This window comes from Pezoporus occidentalis, unplaced genomic scaffold (genome assembly GCF_034315485.1).
Source record: "Pezoporus occidentalis ecotype Australia unplaced genomic scaffold, CSIRO_AGI_Poc_V1 ctg80, whole genome shotgun sequence".
NCBI classification, from domain to species: domain Eukaryota; kingdom Metazoa; phylum Chordata; class Aves; order Psittaciformes; family Psittacidae; genus Pezoporus; species Pezoporus occidentalis.
Genome location: NW_026916159.1, coordinates 3105198 through 3130632, shown reverse-complemented (window position 1 = coordinate 3130632; position 25435 = coordinate 3105198). Strand labels below are relative to the sequence as shown.

The following is a 25435-nucleotide window of genomic DNA, read 5'->3' as shown; positions in this document are numbered from 1 at the left end:
TGGATTAGAGTACTGGGAGACGGTGGCAGGGCCTGCCCTTTTTTTTGTGTTAGCAAGTTCAGGTTTGATGAACTCAGCCTAGTTTATTTATTTTCAACTTCCATGTAAGAGAATCTCATTAAGTGTCCGAAGTGTGGTTTTAGGAGAATTGTGTGCTCTACTTTCCAGCTTCAGATGTTTTTTTGAAGCAAAACAGAAGGAATTGTTGTGAGTACACAGTGTTTCCATGCTGTGCTTTCTTCCTATGTCCTTGTGTTAGTAGCCACACTCTTCTGCCTTCTCCCTGCTGTGCTGTGTATCTCGCTGCTGAAAAAACCAAATAAAATTTAAAAAAAATGTCAGAAATGAGCTTTTTGTAATTTTTAGAAGGGGCAAATACAAGGAATTGGTTGGTAGAACACGTTTAGGAAGTTTCAGTCTTGAGGATATTCATGCCATGTTAACAAAGAATTTACTTCTGTGCTGATTGGTATGCAGCTAGGAGAGTCTAATTTTTGTGTAGTATGTTATCCTTTGATTCTGCTTTTTACTCTCAATCCAATTACTTATTAACAAGAAAGTATTCTTAATGCCTGAAATTGAGGGTGTTGTGCTACAGGTTTAGGAGCCTTGTATCCAGAAATGAAGTTATGATGTAACGGAGCTGTAATGAAGGGTGGGAGTCTGTGATCCTAATGACTTCTCAGTAAATCTGTGCTGGCTAATACTTATAAAGTACGACTTATGTTCCATTCTGGAATACTTCATGCACACGTTTTAATGCATTCATCAGTAAATTACTGGGTGAAGCAAAGAATAATTTATCCAAGTGAAACTACAGAGGAGAACCTGTCAAGACAGTCTTCAGTTACTACCATATCAGCTAAACTGTAACTTAAGTATAGGGATGATTCTTAGTCATCTCACTGAGTTTGTGAGGGAACTGTTTTCATAATATTTCAAACTGCTGTTGTGGAACAAGATTTCATTATGACAAATACATCTCCATAGCCAGGAAGCTTCATTTCATGTATCTTGTGAACAAATATTCAGATTACTTATGTTCAGCCCATGGCTGACTAATTTGACAAAGTGGATATGATGGGACCTAAATCAGCTTACTATAAACCAGATGCTCAAGCATTGCATTCACCCATGGAAAGCTGTACTAAGACCTTATTTTTTTATAAATAAAGTGCTAATTATACGTTCTACAGCTTAAACCTCTAGGCAAAGATAGTCAATCAGAAAATATGAAGCATTTCTTAAATACCAGGAGCACACTCACCTTAGTATTTATATACAAAGGAAACCAAAAACATTGCAGTGAAATGTGCATAAGCTGTATGTGCTCTATAGACTGGTATGTCCAGTGATTTTGAGAATATGTTTTATACAGAGAGAAAACCTTCCTTTTACATTTAACTAATTAGTATTGGTGTTCATTCTGGCTCATTGTTTCCTGGAGCAGGAGTTTTGGAATTCACGCAGAAAACGTTGGTTTTGTTTGTGTTTTTAATGTAGACTCGGTAACTTCTGAAATGTGACTAAGCAACAGAAACCAAAGGAGATAGAATGCATTTCTAAATGCAGAATTGATGAGTCAAGCAGGCTATTTTGGAATAAAGGCAGTGGCATGTGTTCAGTAAGACCTTTCAAGGGTGGTGGTTTTTGTCAAAATATCCTTGCTGAAATTTGAGAGTCAGTAATTACTAAAAAAAAAAGGAACAACTTTTTTTTTCTATCTTTTAATAGTTTTATGCAACCAGCAAAACCCATGCTATTGTCTTCAGGGAAAACTAAGTACTAGTTGCCAGACTGAATGAAAATAAGAAACACTTCCAAATATAAGACTGGTTACTGACGATCATGTTTTAGTCAAATAAAATAACATCTATAGAGCAGACTCTTTCATCAGACAGATAAGCTAATTATGAAAATAAATTACTAAATGCCATTTGCTGTTCATGCTCTTTTTTGGATGGATGGGGGAAGGAAAAGATTTCTAACTCACTTGTGTATGTGTTCTAGTAGCAATTTTAATTGGATTTGTAGTGCTTTAAAACAAGGAGAAAACCCAGTTGTGCCTGTTAATTTTGAAAATGTTTCGAGCATTGATTGTAGATGATCTCTTCCTCAGCTTTCTGCAAGGAAAAAATAAATTCTACTTTGCAAAGACCCCCAAAATAGCTGAATTTAAGGTGGTGGTATCCCTGAAAACTAGAGCGGTCAGTACATAAGTTTATTCAAAGCCTTTTTCATTAAAAGTTAAAGAATGGAAGAACAGTTCAATCACTTAAAGACTGATCATCTGTGAAAAAGTAATCTTTGTTGTTTACCCATACTTTTCAGATTTCACAAGTGCTCCAGTTTGAGCATCTTCCAGCAGTCTGTGCACATGGTAGTCTAAAAATACTTGTGATACATAGAAATGCTGAAATAATTAACAGTTACTCTATATTATCTTGCTACTGACTTTTTATACAAGAGATGCAATTTTTAAAAGCTTTTTAGCTTATATAGGAGTGGAAATATTTTTCTTATTCTCCTTTTGAAGCACAAGTATATCAATAGATGCTATCCAAACAATTCAGTATTATATCAGCTTTTATCCTTTTATACTCTAGGATGTAATTTTTCATCACTTTCTAAAGTTTCATTTTCTGCAATGTTTGACATGTCGTATAAATTTTTACTCTTCAACTGTGTTCTGGTTCTTCAGAATATTACATGAAGCTATGCTATAAATTTGTTCATTCTGTTTTCCATAGCTTATGCTGTGAACAGGATCTTAAATTTCAACTTGTATAAAGCATTCTTACCACTGAATTATCAGCTTGTACCTACTCGGAGCCCAGTGAAGGTTGCACCCCTAAATTACAACCCAAATAAAGCAGTTCATAATAGGTTTTTTTGTCTGGAGTTTAAAACAGCAGTCTTTACATACTGCTCAGCTGCTGCATAGCCCTGAGTGTGCCCAAAGTGCAGAGATGCTGGTGATCTTTGCATTGGATTTTGCTTTTTAGCTCTACATAGAAGAACTTAATATTTAAAAGCTGATGTGTCGAGTCTTTTTCTATGGATTGGGCTTTCTTCCATAAATCTGTTTTGAAGCAGTTGTGATCACGTTCTTTAATGTCTTAAGATTGCCCATGGTGCTGGAAATTGGGGTCCATTTCCATCCTTCATTTATCCACAGTGTTGATACTGCTGCAGTGGCAAAATAAACATGTAAACGTTACTGTCATCTCCATAAAAGATTTGGTTTTTTTTCTCATTAAATGGCTTCTAGTAGTAAACATTACAACGAGAAATGCATAAAACCTGACTAAATTTACTCAGTGTTACGAATCACTTTTGAAGAAGCAGACTTTCTGGAGAAAGATTTCTCTTATTAACTGAGAAATATGTACTGTATAAACTGTTAAGCAGTTCTACATTTAAGCTAGAAGAAAAAAAAACCCACCTTTTTCCTGTCAAGGACAAAAATAAACAACTTTAATAAGCAGACTCAATTTACATTAGGTACTTAAAAGTGAAATGTGTCTATTTCGAAATGAGTATGTGTTTTAGGCTGCTTAAAATCACAAATTCACATAGCATATACAAAGCGTGACATGTTTGACTTCTGAGGAGTGGTAGAAATTTGAATCTTAAGGTATAAGAATCCCTTATGTGACATAAACTAACTTTCTGAAATCCATAGTGCTTATTTTAGGAGTAAATGAGGAACTTCAGAAAGCAATCAATACCTAATGAAATGGTGAAGCTCCAGTGGTTAAGCAGAGGAATATGGATATCCTTTGTGCAGTGCACAAACTTGAGCATAACAGATGTTTGACTGCCCTGTGTTAAGGCAGGCATAGCATAGACAGCTAATGATGTAGTTTGGTTTCTATGGCAGTGACTTCATCGTATGTAAGGAAGTTGCATATACAAAGCCCTGGTTTATGATCCTGGGAATCCTGCTTTAACAGTCCTTTCAAGTTCAACATTATTTAATGGCTTTAAAAACAATAAAATATTCTCTACTGCATCTAGCTACTACTGCTTTTAAAAATCCTAATCTCGCATATTTTATTCTTGTTATAGCAATGGCAGTTTCAATATACTACTATGCAAATTAAAGGCTAAATTGCATCTTGAGGTCTTCACTGTGCTTTTGAAAGAGACCTAGATTTTGACCGCTGCAGTATACCTGTGCCTTCCTTCAACATAATCCTTTGAAGTTTTACAGGTCATAAGCATGCTCAATGCAGCATGTCAGGCCTAAGTTCTAAGTTCAGCTTTCTGAAGAGGGCAAATTAGATTACCCTTTAAGGGGAGGAGAGCATTAATCAGTTTCCAGAAAGCCTCCAACTTCTAAATTACTAAGAATAGTAAAATAACTTGAAATTGTTAAAAATAAATTCTTGGTTAGATCTGCTTTGCTAAAAGTGGGTCTCTGTAGCCCTTGTCTTCCCTTTGTTTCTTCAGTTAAGAGTCTCAAATCTAGAATTGGCAGTGGCACCTCAGTTCTGAGCTGTGATAAGGGAATATAACTGCAAATGTATGGTGAGTCATTGGCCCAGGGCAAGGAGTTTGGCTTACAAAACCTGCTCCTTTATCTGGTTGCACTATCCAGCAGTACATTTATTACAATATCTAAAAGTTTTGTCTTAAACCTGATTAATTTTTATTTTCATTAATGTAGCATTTTAGCTAATATCTTAAAATGGTATGCAAGGGGAATAAGGTACATCTCTGCAGAGTTCTTTACTGTGTATCCTGTATGTCAAACCGTATTTGCATTGAACTGAAGGGAAACAATGCTGTAGCCCATTTAAAGGTCTCAAAAAAGCAGTCTTACTCTGCACTCAGATCTTGCCCATATAGTTCTGCACATTCCTTTGTGGTTTTTTGATATTGGTGCTTGTGTAGCCCTTTAGTAACCTACTGCCATTCAGTGAATGGGTAAAAACGTAAATAGATGTTGTCATCTTTGCTTTTAAATGTGTATCTACAGCTTCTAATGGTGTGTAAAGGTAGGAAACTGTCTCAGCTAGGGTTTTTCCCCTGAGTTGACACAAGGTGTCAACATACTACAGGGGCTCTATTCACTTAAAAAAGATATGTTTTTGCAACTGTGTGGCGATCTAAAGAAAAACATCTGTTCCTTAAAACTGAGTTTTTATTTTTCTTCCTCCTTTTCCCAGTTATTAGCAGGTCTAATAAGAGATGCTGTTCCTTTTGAAAGCCTTGCTTTGAGATGTCAGGCTTTTATCTCATTGCTGCTCCAACATCTTTCTAATCTGCTTATGCAGCTGTCTTGTCACAGTTGATGCTTTTGACCAAATAAGATCACTAGATCTTGACTGAGGCTTTCACGCAGTTTGAGTGAACTCTCTCTTTTTAATAGGGTAAGAACAGTCTTTGGGATTTACAAATCAAGGTGTCATTTTCTGCTGTGCTGGTGGAAGCAGTCTCTCAGCAGAAGGAGTTATTCCCATTTTTTGACACCTAGGATGTGAGCAGAAATGGTCAGTAGCAGGGTACAGAACAAGAATGGGCAGCATGTACTGACCAAGTGTTGGTCAAAGCACTTGATCAGCTGAACGCAAACCTCCATCCTCTGTCTTCCTTAGGATCCAGAGGACGGATAAGTTTTCTCTGTTAATAGGAAAGAATAATAGAGCAGCACTGATTATGACAGCACAAAACTGAATGGCAAAGAATGTTCCTGTTTTGTGGCTTTGTGTATTGTTCAGGGAAATAAAAAAAATCCTGTAAAAATGCGCTATAATAAAATAATCTGGTTCTCCTTTACTAATTTCTCAGACAGCCATGCATAAAGATCTTGCATCTCTTAGGCAGATGGCACTATTCTGGAAACAATTCTCCAAAATGTACCATAGTGTCATGGTTTAAACCCAGTCAGGTAACTTGTTCACTCACTCCCAGTGAGTGGTGCCGAGCTGGCAACAATCGAGGTCCGTGTGTCCCCCCCACCGGGGTTCTCCCCCACTCCCGGAGGAACGGGGAGGAGGATCGAAAAAAAAGTGCAACTCCCACGGGTTGAGACAAGAACAGTCCAGCAACCAATGTACACAAATCACCACCGCTACTATCAACTACAACAATGATAAGGGAAAATAACAAGGGAAGAGAATACACCGGCCAAGAAAACGAGTTCCACCCGGAAGCCCGTGTCCTTCCGGGTAACTCCCAGTCACCCCCCACCCCGGCCATGACGTGCTGTGGTATGGAATACCTCCCTGGCTAGCCCGGGTCAGGCGCCCCATCTCTGCTTCCTCCCGGCTTCCCCTCCTCCCTGGCAGAGCATGGGCCTCACAAAGTCCTTGGTCAGGGTAAACATCACTTAGCAGCAACTGAAAACATCGACTTCACCAACAGTGTTCTCAGGCTGGAAGTCAAAACACAGCACTGTACCAGCTACCACAAAGGAAAAAAAAAACATGACTGCTACTGCTGAACCCAGGACACATAGTTATTGCATTAAATGGGTGAACAAAAAATTGTATCTTAGAAGCATAATTTTTATTTCTTTAAACCTTCTTTTGCAGTATTTTTCTGAATTTGACAGTAAAACATGCAGTTACGAATCTCCAGTAGAGAAAGGTGGAAAGCACAGATGCAGGATTGATTTCTTGCATATATAGAATGGCTTAAAAATAAAAATTTGGGTATAAACTTAGTATTTCTTGAATGTACCATATAGTTATTTAACTGTTGATCTTTAACTCTTTCAAAATGTTATGTGGGTATTAATTCATTATTTTGGACTATCTGCTTTGAAATCTTCAGAGTTTAAACCTTGGCTTTCAGATTACACTGAAGGCTGGCAAACCAGCATGTTTAAACTTATTTGCATGTTGGGAGTGTAGGTCACCTACTTAAATTCAGAAGAGATGTTTATAAACAGTACTTTCAATCCTCAAGTTTATTGATCCTTTTTACAAAGGAGATTATTTTCCCCTTTTTGATAGTACTATCTATGTCAAACTGTAAGTGTCTTCAAAACATATAAAATAAAAACTTTATAAAGCAAAACTGGAAGGTATCTGTTGTCCTGGAAACAGATAAGAAGGACATGAGGCTATTGGAGCAAGTCCAGAAGAGAGCCATGAGGATGATAAGGGGGCTGGAACGCCTCCCAAATGAAGACAGACTGAGAAAAAGTTGGGGCTATTCCGCCTGGAGAAGAGAAGCTGTGTGGAGACCTCATAGCAGCCTTCCAGTGTCTTAAAGGGGTTACAAGGATCCTGGAGAGGGACTCTTCGTTAGGGGCTGTAGGGATAAGAAAAGGGGTGATGGGTTTAAATGGGAGATTTAGGTTGGATGTAAAGAAGGTCTTCCCTGTGAGGGTGGTGAGGCACTGAAACAGGTTGCCTAGAGAAGCTGTGGCTGCCCAATCCATGGCAGTGTTCAAGGCCAGGTTGGACACAGGGGCTTGGAGCAACCTGGTCTAGTGGAAGGTGTCCCTGCCCATAGCAGGGGGTTAGAACTAGATGATCTTAAGGTCCTTTCCAATCCAAACCATTCTTCTATCTGCCAATAAAAATTCTGCTTTTTATTTAATCCAGCGTGTTGTGTGTTTCTTGGAAAAAGTGAATATATGAAATTTTGTGAGAAGGGCACGATACTGTTGTTACTGTTCTTATTTTGTTTAGAATTGCACGCAGCTGTTGTCTGAGTAATGGTGGTAGTTTGAAATACCACTAAATAATCCACTTTTAAAATACCAGTTCCGTTTTTCCATTGTTCTTCCTGGGCTCATATATTTCAAATTAAGTTACTTGAAAATTTGTTTAATGTTTCCTGCTTCCTGTCAGCATTTTTTTACCACTTCCTTTACACTTACCATACACTTACTGTACGCTTTACACAGTGAGAAGTGAAAAATAATTGTGTTATAGTGGAGCTGAGACAACACTGTGCTGCTTTAAATGAAGCATTCAAGTTCTGTGTGTTCACACTATGTTGTTTTAGTTCTTGCTGTGCTGTCATGCTTTCAGTTTCTCAAACACCTAGAATGTGCTGCTTCTCATGGGCAAAAGGAAGTATAGTTTTACTCTTGGTGCTTCATGCTGCAGGGAGGGTGTCTCTGAACGTCATCTGGCGTAATCCCCCTGGTCAAGCAGGGACACCTAGAGAGATGCTCCAGTCCCTTCATCGCTTTCATTGGGCTATCTCCAGTATGTCCATATCCCTATTGTACTGTGGAGCCCAGAACTGGACACAGTGCTTCAGATGTGCCCTCAGAAGGGTCTTCTCAATTGACCTGCTGACCATAATTGACACCCCTCCTAATTATTGTGATGCATGATTATGATGGTTGCTTATGTATTGATCATTCTTTTTAAGCAAACTCTCACAGATTGTTGTCTGAAATGCTGGATGACAAAATGTAGTGAGCGTTGTCATTATGCAACTTTTGTAGTCAAAGACCATCAAAAACTTCTGCAAACACCTGTAACCAAAGATCTGTAGGCTGATCTCTGGTCACTTGTATATAGGAAAAAGGCTGCTGGAAAATGCAGTAAGTTTTGCCACTTTGGGGTGGGGGACACACATGCAAACACCGTGAGTTTTCTTTTTTCTTAGATGTGGCTGTAACAACATGTACATTTTCTGTTGTGCATTTAACAAGGTGGAAACTTGCAATTGACCAGAAAGAGAGTCTTTTTAAAGATGTTGCATCATTTATCAGGTTGGTTGGTTTTAATTGCAATGTGGAGTTGCAAACAAGTGACTGGGTCTAGTTAAACTGTGACAGAGAAAATGGACCAGGAAGCAACCCCTTGATTAGAGAGTCTGCATGTGAAGGAGCAAGACAGAACTGTTGAATTTGGTCTCTTAATTCACTTGTCTATGCTTCCATGAGAAGAGGCTTGCTATAATATGATAATAGGAGTGCTTGTGAAGGTGACCTCGAGACGACATCTGTCTTGTGACATAATAAGGTCTGCACTAAGTCTTCCAGTGATTTTTCTGTCTTCAGTCTTAACATGCAGATTAAACTTCCTTAGGCACAATATTTTCTTGTTTCCTAGTTATTATTGTACTTTCAAGTCTGCTTAGGCTGCTCAGCTGTGTCCTTGACACTCTGAGCTAAGTCATTTTAGCAGCCATGACTGTAGATTCAAGGAAGTTGATCTTCAGCCACAGCTATAAAAATATGGTGAGAATAAAAGCAATGCAATTTTTTCTCTCCATTGCTATTTGTTGGTCACATCAGAATAAGTGTCTGCTATATTGGCAGGCTAACAAAGTACACATTTGTCTGAAAAATGTAATGGTAAGCTTTGTAGTATGCAAGAATAAGATAGTATAGTTGCTGCTACCCTAGTGCTCTTTGCTGAGAGTGTAAGAAAACGTATAGATGATGTGACAAGGTCAAAGAGTCTTTAGCACCATTTCAAGTTTCTAACAAAACTTTTTTCTGCATACATGATGCCTTTTTAGTATACATCTTGTGCATTTTACAAAATGCGTGATACATGGACATAGAGTACCAGTTCAGTGCATAGAATCATAGAATCAACTAGGTTGGAAAGGACCTTTAAGATCACCAAGTCCAACTGTTACCGTAGGAATGGTACCTCATGAACAGTTCCAACATGATTGATATTTCACTATTAGCTAGAGTTTGTATTTTATTTCTCTTGCAGGTGTATTTAAAAAAAAAGAGAGGAAAAAGCTTGTTTCATTAGTTGGGTTCTGCTTCTGAAGAGTGTTTTTTATTCCTTTTATAACATAAATGTTCATCCAGGTTTATCTAAATAACTTTAGGAAAACTAAAATGATATCTATCATCATAAATCCTTCCAAACTGAAATAGAGAAGCATATGTATATCCAAGAAAAGAAGCCACGTGTGTAAAACAGAAAATTGATTAAGAGGCTGCCTGCTAAAAGGAAAGACTTAAGGATGTTTAGTATCTATTCAGTGCAGTTGAAACTTCAAGGTCTACTAGAGTTTCCTGTATATGATGATTTCATGGAACTTTAATTTCTGTCTTACTGAGATTGCTATTTTCTCAATACTGTATTACTGGTTTAAGCTTGATTTCTTAGAGTATTGTGGGATTTTTTTCTTCTGTTTAAACACTTTATATGCTTATTTTTAACTTACAACTTAATTAATATTGCTTCCCTTCCCAGTATTTTTCTCTTGGCTTAAATTTACCAATGTATATTGCTTTATTATCGCAAACATAATTTGTCTGTAATTATGAATACTATGTGAACTCTTCACAAATACTTTGTACTGAAATAAGACAGGGAGAATTCTATTATGGGGAGAGTATCAAACAGAATACTAGGACAGATCATACCACAAAATAGATCTTTAGGCAAAGATAAGAACCTAGGAAGGACATGAATATCTAAAAGATGACTGTTCATAGGAAAGCATAAATTCATATGTTTTATGTGCTTGCAAAAAATGAGTTCTTGTAATCTGTTGTGTTGTGGGACATCCAAACAGATTTGGATAATGCCCCAAAACCTTTGGCGGCTTTCAAACAGAACAGCAGGAGAAAGGTATAAGTAGTTTTACAAAATTAAAGATGTGTGTCTTTTAGATCAAATCATCTCTCTTGTGAGGCTTTTTAAAATCCCATATTACAGAACATTTAGCTTTCTGGCATGAGGCTATCAAAGTATTTAAGCACTTACTGAATCTTAAACATGGGAATAGTCATGTTAAATTTGCAGGTATGTGTGATATGGTGCACAGGCCTCAAAATGCTCAGTACCTACAGAATTGAGGCCTTAGTAAGCCTAACAGATCAGATAATTGTCTGAGTTAATAGGATATACTTACTACAAATTAGAGCTCGAACAAAAATTACCATATAGTTTTTCTGTTCCTCTGTCAGCTAAACCATATGAAGAATGGGTTGTAAGTAGCAAAACGAGTAATTGTTTTAGGGATGAATGTATGTTATTTATGTTATTAAATAAAATTGTACCCATCCTTCAGTGTTAAATGCATGTCAAGTATTTTGAATAAGCCATATAAAGTAAGATGCAGTTGGGTGGGTAACTTAAGTGTGGTTCCCTCCTGCAAGCTCTTCCCAAGAACAAACTGGTGTGCCCTGCTTCCTCACCCTGTGCCAGCTGCTTTCCTCTCTTTCCTCAGGAGTTGTCTGACAGTTCAGGTTTTCTCACTTCATCTGTTGGTTTGGTTTTACTGGGTATGGATCGGTGAAGTGCTAAGATGTAAGACCCAAAATTACAGCTGAAATTTCCAGATCATGGAGTTGTAGCGTAAGTGTCAGAGCATGGCCTTTTCTCTAAGCATATATTGTAGTTATTTATTTTTCTTCAGTATGATACTTTTCTCAATATTTAAGCTTCTTGTATTGAATGCAGGGAGACTTGTGAAATATTTTCTTTCAGGCAAACTCTTTATGATTTGAACTAAATGTTAGCTTTTACAGTAAGTAGAAACCAACTAAAGGGCATCATGCCTGGAAGTGCTTCTTTCTCATCTTTTTTTCTGTGTCGCTTCACTGGGGAGCAAGAAAGTTAAGTGTTTTTATGTTTATGCAAGCAGGAAATAAAAGGGAACAAGAAGACTCCCAGAGTGTAGTAGAAATCACTGTTAATTGTTACATTGGGATATTTTAAAAAACCAAACCAGAACAAGCCCAACACCAAAAACACCACCACCACCACCAAAAAATACCAACCACCCCTTTACACTTTGCAATATGATTGGTGTAAGAAGATGGTTTTACATAAATTAATGGTTTACCAGTGGAAGTAGCAAAAATCACTGAAGGAAAAACATATCTAAATCAGCTTCATTGAAATAAGTGGCTTTCTTTGGGATTTCTTACTTCAGAGTAAAATGTAAACTGTACTAAGACCAGTTTATGTTAGTCCTTCAGAAAAGAACATGCTTTGAATACAAATCTCTTTAATAACCTGTGCCTACCAGTGAAGAAAAGGGTAGTGAATTCTTCTGAGTGACCAGCTTATCTTGAGCTTTATCTAGCTCTTTGCTGTTGAAGGTGTTATGCATCTTGCACGTTGTGCATGACTTAAAGTCATGAATTCTGATATTTTTTCCCCTCTGAAACTATAAAAGCTGTCAAACAGTGGAACTACTGTATTTTGTACTTCAGTGTAATTGCAAATGCCATAAGCAGTGCTTATAATCAGGACTGCAGTAATCACCTCAGTATGCATCTCAAGAATATTTTATGGTTTTTATGGTAATTATGTCTGTTTCTCAACTGTTATTTTACAGTATGTGCTGTATATTTACAGATATATGGAGTTTGGGGGTCATCCTCTTTATGCTGGTTTGCGGACAACCACCATTTCAAGAAGCAAATGACAGTGAAACTCTGACTATGATAATGGACTGCAAATACACAGTGCCACCTCATGTGTCCAAAGAATGTAAAGAGTAAGTAGAGTACTAAAAAACTTGCAAGTATTCATAGACGTGGATTCTCATTACCTTTGGGAACTGCCCATACCATATTATCCATGTGTGGAATATTCCTTGCCTGTCTCCTTCTGTCGACTGGGTAGTTTCTTGGGCACCAGTATTGCTTTTCTTATTCTTTGTGTCTGAAGATTAATCCTTTGATATTTTTTGCCAATATGTTTTTTCCCCACACTTGTGTGACACTTCATTTTGGTTTTACACAATGTATCTTTGTTTGTCTTAGTTGTCATGCATTTTATAAATGACTGAAGAAGTTGCTTATCATTGATTGCTGGATAAATTGCAAGGCGTTGCTGAGTGTATTCTGTGGCAGAGGTTAGAAAGGTAACAATGCCTGCAGGTTTCTGGTCAAAACACAAGTTGTCAAAACCCAACAATATTACAGCAAGTTTTGCTCATCTCCTACAGAAGTTGCAACTTCAAATCAATATTCTAGGCTATCAAGGGAGAAAAATATTGTCTTAAAATACCATATGCCACTTGGGAATCATGACTCATTTTGATATTGTTTTTCTGCAGTGTTCAATGGACCTTTTTTTGTTTTTTTGATGCATCCCAGTATTTCCCTATCAGTTAATAACCTCTTCAGTCCTTTTAATATGTGTCCCAGTTGCATCACTTAGACTATTTTACAGTGTTTGACTGGGTTCTTGAATTTGCAATCTTTTAATTTTCAGTAAAAATTAAAAATCTGGGTGCTTTTAGAAATGCTTGAAAAATGCATTTGATTCTGTCAAAAGCTAGAGCAGCATCTAGGATTCTGCTGCTTGGCTCAACATGAAATCTGCTATAGCTGTGGTCATAATGACGTTTCCTCTCTTCACCTGTTATCTGTGTGCTCCAGGAATCTAACGCATAACATGCCATAGCTGTTTTTTTGTGTCTTGTCATTAGTGTCTAGTATTTCCAGGAACATGGAAAAGCTGCTGTCAGTGCTCTCAGCAGCTTGAAGAGCTTTACGTACAGGAAGAGGCTTAAAATACAATACAGGAAGAGGTTTAAAAGAGCTCTTATCAGTGAATTCTGTCGAATAAACCTCTGGAGATGCTGCATGCTCTGCTGAGGCCAGGAAATGTATTTTTGCAGCCTTTTGCTTAATATAGTGGTTAATACTAATTATCTTAAAGGCCCAAGTAGATGTGCTTTTTCTGTGTGATTTACCAACAAGGTATGATCCATTACTCAAGTCCTCCATAGGTTTTCTTAGGGAAAAGACACTGGGAATATTTAAACTTTCTGCTTGGAGTGAAAGCATTCTTGGTGGTTTGGGATGCGTAAGCAAACTTAAAGCAGGAGGTATATGTGGCACATTTGTGGGGTTTCACTACAGGTGCAGTTTAAAAAAAGTCAAATGAAGTATATAATTTGTTCCCTTTCTGTCACAATACTAACAAAAGCAAAGAAAATCAAGGCTTCCATGTCTCTCCCCGCCTTTCGTTTTTTGGTAAAGGCAGAAACTACAGCTACTAAGTATGTATGTGACATTTCTTTTTTTACAGTAGAGTTTCAAGAATCCTGAGTAAACTTCCATTTATAATTCTATGCATCATCTTGCACTAAAAAGAAGTAATAATAAAAGAAAATTGTGATTAGCTTTCTGATTTGTGTGGCCTTACAGTTTAAAGTTGCATGGTGTAGTATATTAGTGCAATAAAAAGCATTATGTGAGAACCGCAGAATGTTCATTCCACATGTTGGAGCAATAAAGTTTCATTAAAACCTTGGCACTAAAACTGTATATTCACATTCTATTTGTCATGCAAAGCCAAAAATACCTCCCCCAAGAATTTTTCACATATAGTAAGTGAACAAGATGTGCTGTGCTAATCAAGTCTTCTTCCGCTGTTTATTTGGGGAGTTTATGCACTTCCTTTCCAGTGCTTGTAAACACTCAGTATCAACCCATTAGTAGGTTTGTCACTTCATCATCTCGGACAGTGTTTTGTTTTGTGGGTTTTTTTTAATCTTTGGATAGAACAGATCACTGTTCTCTCAGGGAAACTGAAGAATCAAATGTCTGATAGCTACTTCAGAATAAAATATTTCTACTTACCTTGTCATTCCATATTCCTGTTGAAAGCAGCAATAATAGAAAATTATAGTCTGTCTGTGACAGTTGCCCGTGACAGTTGCCCTATAAGACCTATTAAAACCAAACAAACTGGAAAAATCAGGTTAAGAACCTAAGCATAATAAATGAAAACTGCTGTGTTTGTGGCATTTATAGTTTTTAATAAGTCAGTCATTTGTTTTGGTTCAGCAGTATTTGGAATGTCTTTGAGCATAAATAATTTCCCATCACATTCTTTACTGTAGATACTTCTAAAGATCTATGTAGCCAACAGCAGAAAATTTCTTCCTAATGTTCTTACAGTGGCTGCTTTTTAAACATGTGAGTGCATTTTGTTTAGATTTATTTTTTATTCACAGTCTAATTACACGGATGTTGCAGAGAGACCCAAAGCGAAGGGCATCTTTAGAAGAGATTGAAAACCATGCGTGGCTCCAAGGAGTTGACCCTTCTCCTGCAACAAAGTACAATATTCCTCTTGTGTCATATAAAAATCTCTCTGAAGAGGAACACAACAGTATAATACAACGTATGGTCCTTGGGGATATAGCAGACCGAGATACAATAGTGGAGTAAGTTACCAGTTCTATATTACGTTACCAGCTTTCTATATGCAGTTTGTTTTGTACAGCTTTTGCTTACTTAAAGGATGTCGTGAGAACCTGGGCACTTCAGTGTTTAAGTATCAAGCTATTCAGTTTACAGACAAAATATTACAATCTTGCTCTGTAATAGGATATTGCAGTATGAAATATACTGAAGCAGTCCCAACCTTAGGAAAAATATTTAGAAAAATGTGTTTGAACAGTGTTTAATTCCTGCAGCAGTTTGCCACCTTGAGTAAATGTAACTGTTTTTGAATCCATGCTTCTACTTGTGCTTCATATCTCACACATAGTTGGAAGTGATAGATTCTGGTATTTTTCCATTAGTATGTTACCTGAATCTTCTGTTAACTAAAAATACTGTTCCTTTTATCTACATAATGCAAAAGTCATTGTCACTGAGCGAGCTTGCCAGAAAGCTACAGTTCCTTCTAATAGATTAAACCACACAAATTTCTAAAATATTACCAAAATTGAAAGAGGACTTAAAATTGTGTTTTCTATTTGTTTGTGTTTAAGATGGAAAAACTGTCTGTTGGTGTGTGTGGGGAAGCATTAGTCTTACTTAAGCTTTTAGCTGCATAACAGCGGCATCCTTTCTTGTTAGAATGTCTGAATGATGCTTACTGGCTTATGAACTTGATTTTACCACAAACTTAATGTGGCAGCCCTAAAACAATGAAGGTTTTTCCTCCAGTTGTTGCATTAACAAATATTAGTGCTTTGTGGTTGTAAGTGCTAGTGGGAAAGCCCGTCACTGGGGTACAGCATCAATTGAAATAAAATTTTATCATTTAAAGAATGCTTAGTAAAGGAAGAATTCCTTAATTTCTTTTTGGATTACATTCTGAGGATGTCCTCATCCTACTTAAATTGAAATTACTAGACTTCTTGTCTCTTTATTTTTAATAAAACCAAGACATGCTTGTCAAAACATCAAAAATACACAGTTCTGCTTTCAGGCACTCTTTCTGCTCTGAAAAGGAGAGCAGGTTGTGTGAGATGCATGTCCAGTTTAGAGAAAACCATTGATGTATGGTTTATTTCATGTTTTGTACTTTCCTCAGGGCATTGGAAACTAACAAATACAATCACATCACTGCTACTTACTTCTTACTAGCTGAAAGGATTCTGCGAGAAAAACAAGAGAAAGAAATTCAGACCAGATCTGCAAGCCCCAGCAACATCAAAGCTCAGTTCAGGTGAGAATTTAGGAATCTAAATGGTTCCTTTTTTTTTTTTTAACTTGTCTTTCTGAGAATATTGCTGAATTGCTCAAGTAGTGAAATATTTATTTATTGCAAATCTTAAATGTCTTCAAAGTGCTGTCGACACTTCAGAAATCAGTTACCAATAATATCTTCAATTCCTACACTTTTCATGAAATGACTAATCAATTTGAGGTCTGTGTCTGAAGCAGCAAGTTTTCACATCTGCTAGGAAAGGGTGTGTTCATCGACCTCAGACAAACTTCTGTAAAAAAATATGCCTGGAAAAAAATCAGTTGCATAATCCATGAACTTGTTGATGGGTAATTAGTTATAAATGAGAAATCACTCTGAATTTGATGTTATGGTTTAATTGTTAGCTTTGATTTTTCATTGGCTGAACATCCCCTAAATCAAACTTTGAGTAAACATCTGTAGGTTATGTTCTTTCTCATGTCAGTTGATGCCTGTTGTCTAAGGAAAACTACTGAAATAATTGCTTTATCAGCCATTTAAAGACATTGCAATAGATACTCTTTTAATTATTTATTTATTTGACAAAAACATGATGGAAAAACCTCACAGCAGCGTTCACTGAGATTTTCAAAGCTTCAGACACAGGAAAACTAGAGGGGGGAAGTGGGGTTTTGGCATGTAGTTGGGCTAGACATGTTCAACCAGTCCATTTGCTCTGCAGCCACTTACCAAAGCATCCTGTATGTTCAGTTACAGCAGCATATCCTTTAAAAAGAGCAACACAGGAAAAAAACAAAACCAACCAACCAAAAAACCCACCAAAAAGCCCGAAAGGCAAATAATGTAGTTTCCATCAGCACGTTGCTATTGGACAATGCAGCTTTTGAGCGGTTACTTTTGTTACACATTCTGGTTTTTCATTTCCTGAGTGAAGTGGAAGACTTCTACCGGGGATCTGCTGGTAATGAAAACATAAATCTTTATTAGCCCATCTTGACAACCTTTCCAGTGAAAGTGGACGCTGTGCTGAGGCATTTCCATCAATTTTTCTTCTCTAACCTCCAACCTCTTCAAAAGTTGCCTTTAGGTAAAATATAATTGGTAACTGTTATTAACAACAATTGTTAGTAGCTATCTGTTAATGAGAAAACAATGTTAAGTGCTTGTGCTGATGTTTAGAGTTGCTGCCTACCTTCAGAGATGTTAATCTATTTGTAGGATTTGGAAAAAAAGACAGGATAGCTTGTTTTTTCCAAAGCTTTCTTTGTGTACCTTTCATGCAAGGCCACATGTGAGATAATTTAATAGGAATGATAATAGGGACATAAATGCTGTGGTGTCCTTCTGGCATGTATGCATGTATTCTTTGGCCTAATTGATAAAAGTGAAGTACTACTACCTCAAATTCAATCTAGAATAAATGGACATTTGTTATAAATTAAGGACACACAATTTGGAAACTAGGTGAAAGATACATCATCTCCATTGGTTGTTACCTTGGATTTAGGCTGGGATTTTGTAGGCTTTTAGAGGAGTCTTTTTGGAATACTGTTTCATCTACCTGTATAATGAGTTGTTTCTCTCTGAACCTTAGTGTGGTTCTCAACACCTTTGTCATCTCCAGATAAAACTGCACCCTGTAGGTTGAACTGGAGCAGACTGAAATTTTGTTGCTGCTCCTATAAGATCACTCACTCAATAATCCCTAACGGAGGATATTTTATCTTGTGCTCTGTGGTTACCAGTACTTTAGAGGAGCTACTGTTGCAGGCAAGCTAAGGGTTGGCTACAGAACAGAAATTATGTGGAGCTCCACCTTACAGATTTTGCTTTTTTCAAGTGTAATACTGTAACTTTCCCTCTGCAGTTCTCTCTTTAACATCAATTTATTTTAAAAAAAGAAATCCAAGCAGAACATCAAATTTATGTAATACTAAGTATTAGTTGTAAAACAGGTTACTTTAGAGGAAAACTTTTGAGTTTACCTTCAAATGAAAATTGTGAATACAGTCTGCTTTGAAATTTTGTGGTTTTTTTTTTTTTTTTCCTCTGCATCAGTGTCACTCTGTCAGTAGAAGAAAGTTGTATAGAAGAAAACTGCTCCAGTTGTATAAGGGACTAGAACAAACAAGTTCATTGAATCTAAATCTTGGTATGAATTTGTAAAGTTGGAGCTGTTGAAACCTGCCTTATGAGTATGAATTTTCTTTTCATCATAAGAACATATGCATAAACTTGAGAACTCTAGCCCTTAATGGTCCCAGGTAGTTACTCCTTATCTTCTTGATGGTTCTAAATTCAAAGTGTTTATATAGAATAATGTTATGGAAAAGACAACAAAATAGTGGTTACTTTGATTTTGAGACTTCAGAAGATATGAAAAAATAGAATTAACTTATAACCTGGAACTTCTCTTCTGTCCCACTCCCCCCCCCCGGGCCTTCTGGGAATAAGGGGAGAGGGAAGTGAAGGGAGGCAAACATGGGTTGCTATGAGAGATAAACATACTGTAGTGAGGAGTTTTATTGCCTGGAAACAACAGGACTGTTAGATATTATATTTACACTTTATTGTGACAGCCACAGAACTCTTTTCCTTTTTTTGCTGACAAACCACTCTCTTCTTAAAGCATGGTAAATTCTTGGGAGATTTAGATCTTCATTTTCTGTCATTTTTATAGTTCTGCTTCTGACTTAAGTCAGTTGTTTGTTTAAAATACCCAGCACAACGCAAGTGATCAGAAAACTAGGTCAGTGGTTCCCACTGTTTTCAGGAGTCATCCTAAGACTGGGCCTAAGGGAGAATGCCAGTGTCTCAAACCAAGGAGGGCCACAGCCAGGGCTCTACTTCTTTTTTGGACAGCTTGGATCAGAGCTGCTGATTGGGTGGCCTCTCTCAGGCAGAGCCTCTCCTGGAGGGAAGCTGCTCTGAGGCCACCAGTAGCTCACGGTTAGACAGGACAGAGCCAGTGCGGCTCATACCAGGTAACAGGCTATGCAGGCTCACATGGGTGTCAGGATCCTGGTGGATTTTTGTGTCACTGGTTTGATAAGCAAAACTGAAGCTTCAAAACAAAGTGTGCAGCTAGGCTGGATGAGTTTTGTGTGGACTTAAGTGTTCTTCACAGCTCATACAGCTGGGTAGGTAGCTGTCAGTTGTTACCTGTGTAGACAGGCGTCTCACAGTTCAGCATCCTTTTCTATCCAGATTTTAATGAGCCTTGAACAAATGCAGCCATATTGCAGGGGCTTACATTAACTCCAAACATTTAAGAACAACACATTTAGAATAAGAATAGCAAAGAGGTGTCTGACCTTTACTTGTTTCTTCTCATAACATGGCAGAGATCAGGAAGTTGGTATGATCCTTCTGTCTTTGCATGCAGTCTGTCCAAGCAGGTATCTGGGGTCACACTTAGTGTGAAACATTCTCTATTTCCTCTCCCGCTTTCTTCCTATGCCTTCCTTCTGAACTGGGCTACAAAGTCAGGCAGTCCTTTCTTTTTGAACACCCAAAATATGGTTGGGAATGTCTTGTGATATGCTACCTATATCTGAACAGAGGTGTCTACTACATATTTTCATGCAATATGCTGGAGAACTTTAGTTATGTAAAGTGACTGGCAAAGTCTTTTTTGTTAGTGGTAACTCTTAGTTTGAGAGGTTAGAAAACGTTTCTTGGTCTCCACAAGAAATGTGCAACTTATGCTGAGTGAAGCAATTGAAGAATTATTCAGTATTAAGGTGTTGGTCTTTTAGATTAGGCTTTCAAAATAGAGGAAATACTGACAGTCTTTGTTCTTAATTTATTCTGTGTGCATTGTAGGAAAATTACAATATATAGTATTTAAAGTAGAATACAGGTCGTTAGATACTCTCAGATACTGGAGATACCGGTTGCTAACTGTAAAACTGATTTACACTCACGTGTTACTGTAGTTTTGATTTGAGCTAATGCTATTACACGGTTGTAAATTTTGAGCTTGGATTTACAGTGGATTCAAATGTCATACTCGCAAGCAGTGTGAGTCCTGGATTCATGCAGCTGTATTATTCCAGCTGCTCAGCCAAGGACAAATAAATGTATGATCTCAGTTCATGTGTGTTTAAAAATAGAGGGGATTTTGTAGAATAGAGCTTGGTCTGAATAAGACTTACTGAAAATGAGATAATTGTTTCTCCTGACTCAGCTTTTCAATCTCACTCAGGTTAATTCTAACCTAAATTTGTATAGTAAGGATACTGGGGAAAGAAAATAACAGAAGCTTCAGATTAAAAGGTGTCTGCAATACTGCTAAGTTGTGCTTGAATCAGCTCATATCATCCTCTAGGTAGTGGTTGTTTTATAAGTGTGTCAGATTATTTTCTTTGAGACACAAGTTTTTGAAGGTTTTTTTTGTTTTTTTTATTGCCTAATTCATTTTCTGAGAAAAGTGAAATCTTAAGGTTTCATTTGACAGTAATCAACATAATTTCTAAACTATGCTTTTGTATATATGATGTTCCTTTCAAATAACAGCATTTCTAAAGGAATCCGCATTCTCTGAGAATGTTTCCTTTTCCTCAGTCACTCAGTGCTGTTATTTACAAACATTCCACTCTGCAGACAATTTGTGTGGCAGTACTTGTGCTTCTCTTGTGCAGATCTTACGTTTTTTTATTTGCCATGATCTGACTTCTCTTTCATCCTTTGTAATTGTTTATGTAGGCAATCATGGCCAACAAAAATTGATGTACCTCAGGATCTGGAGGATGACCTTACAGCTTCTCCTCTCTCCCATGCCACTGTTCCTCAGTCACCAGCTCGCATGGCTGAGAGTGTTCTCAACGGCCACAGGAGCAAGACCCTTGGTGATTCAGCAAAGAAGGAGGACATCCCCGAGTTAGCTGGGCCAGCACTTTCAGCAGTCCCATCTGTGAGCTTAAAACCCACCACAAGTGGCCGGAAGTGCTTGTTCAGAGTAGAAGAGGATGAAGAGGAGGATGAAGAAGATAAGAAACCTATTTCTCTTTCTACTCAAGTTGTTCTGCGCCGTAAGCCTTCAGTCACAAACCGACTTACTTCAAGAAAGAGTGCACCAGTCCTCAATCAGATCTTTGAGGAGGGTGAGTCAGATGATGAGTTTGACATGGATGAGAACTTGCCCCCAAAGCTCAGCAGGTTAAAAATGAATATTGCTTCACCGAGCACAGTGCATAAACGCTATCACAGGAGGAAAAGCCAGGGCCGGGGCTCTAGCTGCAGTAGCTCAGAAACAAGCGATGATGACTCGGAAAGCAGGAGACGCCTAGACAAAGATAGTGGGTTTACTTATTCCTGGCACAGGCGGGATAGTAGTGAAGGGCCACCCGGCAGCCAGGGAGATGGAGGTGGACAAAGCAAACCAAGTAATGCAAATGGAGGATTAGACAAAACAAGCCCAAGTGATAACAACAAGGGTGGGGGGAGCCCCTCTGGTAGTTCTGGCGGTGGCACCAACACTTCAGGTTCCACTCGGCGATGTGCTGGATCTGGAAACTCCCTGCAGCTGTCGTCTAGAAGTGCAGGGGAACTGGTTGAAAGCCTGAAGTTTATGAGCCTTTGCCTAGGCTCACAGATTCACGGCAGCACCAAATACATTATCGATCCTCAAAACAATCTGTCCTTTTCCAGTGTAAAAGTACAAGAGAAATCAACATGGAAAATGTGTATAAGCTCCAGCGGAAGTGCAAGCCAGGCTTCGTCCCTGGGCAGCCTGAAATTTTTTTCTGACCAAATGTCAGTCACAGCAAACAAATTTGAACGGATAAAGAATAGGAACTTGAAAAACAGTGTGCTACAACTACCTCTCTGTGAAAAGATGATATCTGTGAATATTCAGCGTAACCCAAAGGAGGGGCTTCTCTGTACCTCCAGTCAAACCAGTTGTTGTCATGTCATTTGATGATGACCTGATTTTAGTAGCTTGATCTATTTGACAGCATCAATCTTCCTGTTCAGAGCAGTGAACACCTTGTCACGGACCCCCTTTTGTTGTCTTAAAAGATTTTTAAGTGAGCTTTGAGCAGTTATTTATTACATTTTTGTGTTCACTTGATGGTATGACAGCGCATGGTCTTTGCATGCTGCTAGCAGATCTGTTTTTCTTTTTAAACAAAACAATATTTTATTGTGTACTTTTTACATTTATAATTTTACTATGAAAGATCTGGATTAAATTAATATAAGTATCTGGATCCTAATGTAAATGGAGCACTTAGAAGTTTCCTGTTCTGCACTTAAATTAGAGAGAGAAGCTTTTGTTTGCTTGTGAAATGTTAATTCTTGTTCTGACCTTCTATGATAACTAAAATATGTGATATGTGGCATACTTCCATGTGTCTGAAACAGAACCAAAGCAATAATGTTTTGATGCTGAAAACTCTTCAGGGAGCTTTCAGATGTTCCAAGGCTTGTACAAAGCAAAGGTGCACTGAAAATTAGTGATCTTGATGGTAATTTTAAACCCACAACTATTTGTCTTAAGCTATGATACGGATGAAGTTGTGGCTCAAAAATCAAACGGAAAAGATCTTTTTTTTGCTAGAGGTAGTTTTCTTTCTTTCTTTAAAAAAGTAGATTTGTAAGGCAGCTTTCTTCCATAGAAATGTGTTAATATTATAAGCAGACAATCTTCTTTTTTAATAGAACAAAGGTAAACTATTAAGTCTACTTCTGAGTTTTTACATTCTAACTGAAAATAAAAGTATTTGTATGAATTACTTTTGTTATTAGTATATCATGACACTTAATATTTTAGGGGTTTACCCTTGTAGACCTTTTCCCTTGTCCTCTCCTCCTTTCCTTGTTATTTCAAGAGGCAATAAGGGATGGAAAACCTTTTGGGTAACTGGATTCAGACTGAAGTTGTTCTTGTAATTACATATTTCTCATTATTACTCTTTTTAAGACTTAAGATACTGCTGTTCCCCACATGTGCCCTACTTATTTTCCCTCAGTAATAATGCTTTTTCATACAGTCAGTTTAAAATAGCATATAGGAAAGTATTTATTTTGCAGCAATTAACCTTTCTGTTGGGTTTCCCATTGCCATGCCATGGTCTTGACTTAGAGTATTTCTGCACAAAAGGAGACTTGACCAGATGAACTAACTTTGTGGAATTTTATTATTTAGAATAAAATATATTGCAGTTTTCTAGTTTTGGGAAGGGCAGGAATGTTTTATTTTTTTCACGCTGTGCACTAGGTCTTCTAAGCAATGCTGGTGAGACCTAGTGGTAGTTATGTAGCAGTGCCCTGGGCAGATGCTGGGTGTCTAGAGAGGAGCTGATGCTGTTAAGCATCCCCTAATGCTTGCGGAGTGGTCAGATATGAGGCCTTTCACATCCACTGCAGAGCAAGTGGAGCACCAGAGAGCAGCCTCACGCCTGGTCATAGGTTCAACAGTTCTTGTTGATCAGTAAGAGACTTTACTGAGGGAGCATGAACAGTGTGGAGTGCTCTGACCCTCACTGGGGATTTTATGTTCTGCTTCCTAAGCAAGGCAAGGACAAGTGTTTTACTCCTTTCTGTTTTGAACTGCAGTTGCAGTTTAGTCAGCATGACACTTGTTAGAAATTAAAAGCTACAAGGACAGATGTGTGGGTGAAGCCATAGAACACGTTTGCTTGACATTTTTGAGTAGGGGTCTTACCAAGGGCCAGAAATGCGATGTGTGGTTCACAGACAGTGAGTGTAACATCCGAGTAGGAGACAAGTTTATAAAGGGCATTGGCAATAAACTTATTTGTTGCAGCTTTTTTCCAAGTATTGTAAATACACTTTCCTGATATTATGTACAGCCTTGGAATGGCACCTGTTAACTAACCCCAGGTGTATTTTGTTTCCAATGTTTTTATATACAACTGTATATATGGTGCTCATTTTGGAACAGCTGTGTTGACCATTTATGCTGCATAGTTGTATCATACATAGCCTTAGAGTTGTGTGTGGCTGGTTGAACCTTTGGGTGTACAAATGTTAGTCTGAGTGGTGTCCTTTACCCATTTGTTGACAGGTGAATGATTGTGCATGTGGTGTATGTTGTGTTATGTTGTCATGTAAGAGGAAGGGCAAGAATAAGCACTACAGTAAAGATAATATTGGACCAAACTATTTAGAGCAAGTAAACAGTTTCTTGTACCCCTTAATGTGTCTTTAAAAGTTGCATATAGTTACAGTAGTGTATAAATTAAATATTGTGGAAAAACAGTCTTGTATTTTTCTGTATGTGTGTATATAAATATATATATAAAAAATAATGTACCTCTAGCAACTTAATCTGTATTTAAGACGTGACAATCTTGACACAGTTTTAAGAATTTCGCAGTCTAAATAAGGAGAATCAATGAACAGAAATAGAAAAAAAATCCTCACCAAGAAAGAATCTGTGTGTTAAGAGGGTACAGAAGTATCACCTGATCTGATTGCTTCCAGCAGTGTTTAGCTTCGTGTTGTATAAGCACTCACAGTGTGCGACAGAGATGGAAAATCTGGTTAATAAAAGCTGTATCTTGATTGATGCTTAAGCTGTGGTTTGCATGTCCCTGTTTCTGCTGGGGCTCAGGGTGCAGGGGTGGCACAGGCAGCACATTATCAGTGCTGGCCAGGTTCATAGAGGGTGATAAATTTGAGCAGAAAGCAGTAGATATGTAAACTCAGCTGCTCTGAAAAATAATAGAACCACAGCATGGTTTGGGTTAGAAGTGACCTTAAGATCATCCAGTTCCAACCCCCTGGCATGGGCAGGGACACTTTCCACTAGACCAGGTTGCTCAAGGCCCCATCCAGTCTTGCCTTGGAGGTTGTGTGGGGATGCATGTAGGTTTGCAAGCTCCAAGTTGTTCTCTTGCACAGATCAAATGTGTTCATTTGGGTTTAAATGCTGTCACGGCTGGCATCTGCTCAAGCAACTCTTCAAAGTTCAAAGGCTGAGGTGGCTGCTGCCGCTTCAGCAGAACCTCAGGAGGGTTTAAGAGCTTTAGTGAGCTCCACAAGCTGCTGTCCTGCAGAAGAACCCTGCTGCTGCTGCACCTGTGCAGCTGCCCTGTGGGCAAACCTGGTGCTGCTTGGGCAGCTCAGCAGTGCAGCACACAGCAGGTTTCAACAGC

The 25435-nt window shown here is 37.9% G+C and overlaps 1 protein-coding gene and 1 long non-coding RNA gene across 3 annotated transcripts in view; one reads left to right on the top strand and one right to left on the bottom strand.

The window, feature by feature from the left end:
* Positions 1-24853, top strand: part of SNRK (SNF related kinase) — a 41735-nt gene extending 16882 nt beyond the window's left edge. For both annotated transcript variants that reach the window (XM_062603584.1, XM_062603585.1), the window contains exons 4-7: positions 12261-12402; positions 14878-15090; positions 16191-16325; positions 21015-24853. In XM_062603584.1, coding sequence (XP_062459568.1) covers positions 12261-12402; positions 14878-15090; positions 16191-16325; positions 21015-22230 — 1706 coding nt within the window. In that variant the 3' untranslated portion in view covers positions 22231-24853. The remainder of the gene's footprint in view (positions 1-12260; positions 12403-14877; positions 15091-16190; positions 16326-21014) is intronic.
* Positions 1828-5671, bottom strand: LOC134155894 (uncharacterized). The gene is made up of 2 exons (XR_009961765.1): positions 5543-5671; positions 1828-2123 (listed from the first exon to the last, which is right to left on the bottom strand). It is a non-coding gene; the product is annotated as an uncharacterized LOC134155894 (long non-coding RNA).
* Positions 24854-25435: the final 582 nt, after the last annotated feature.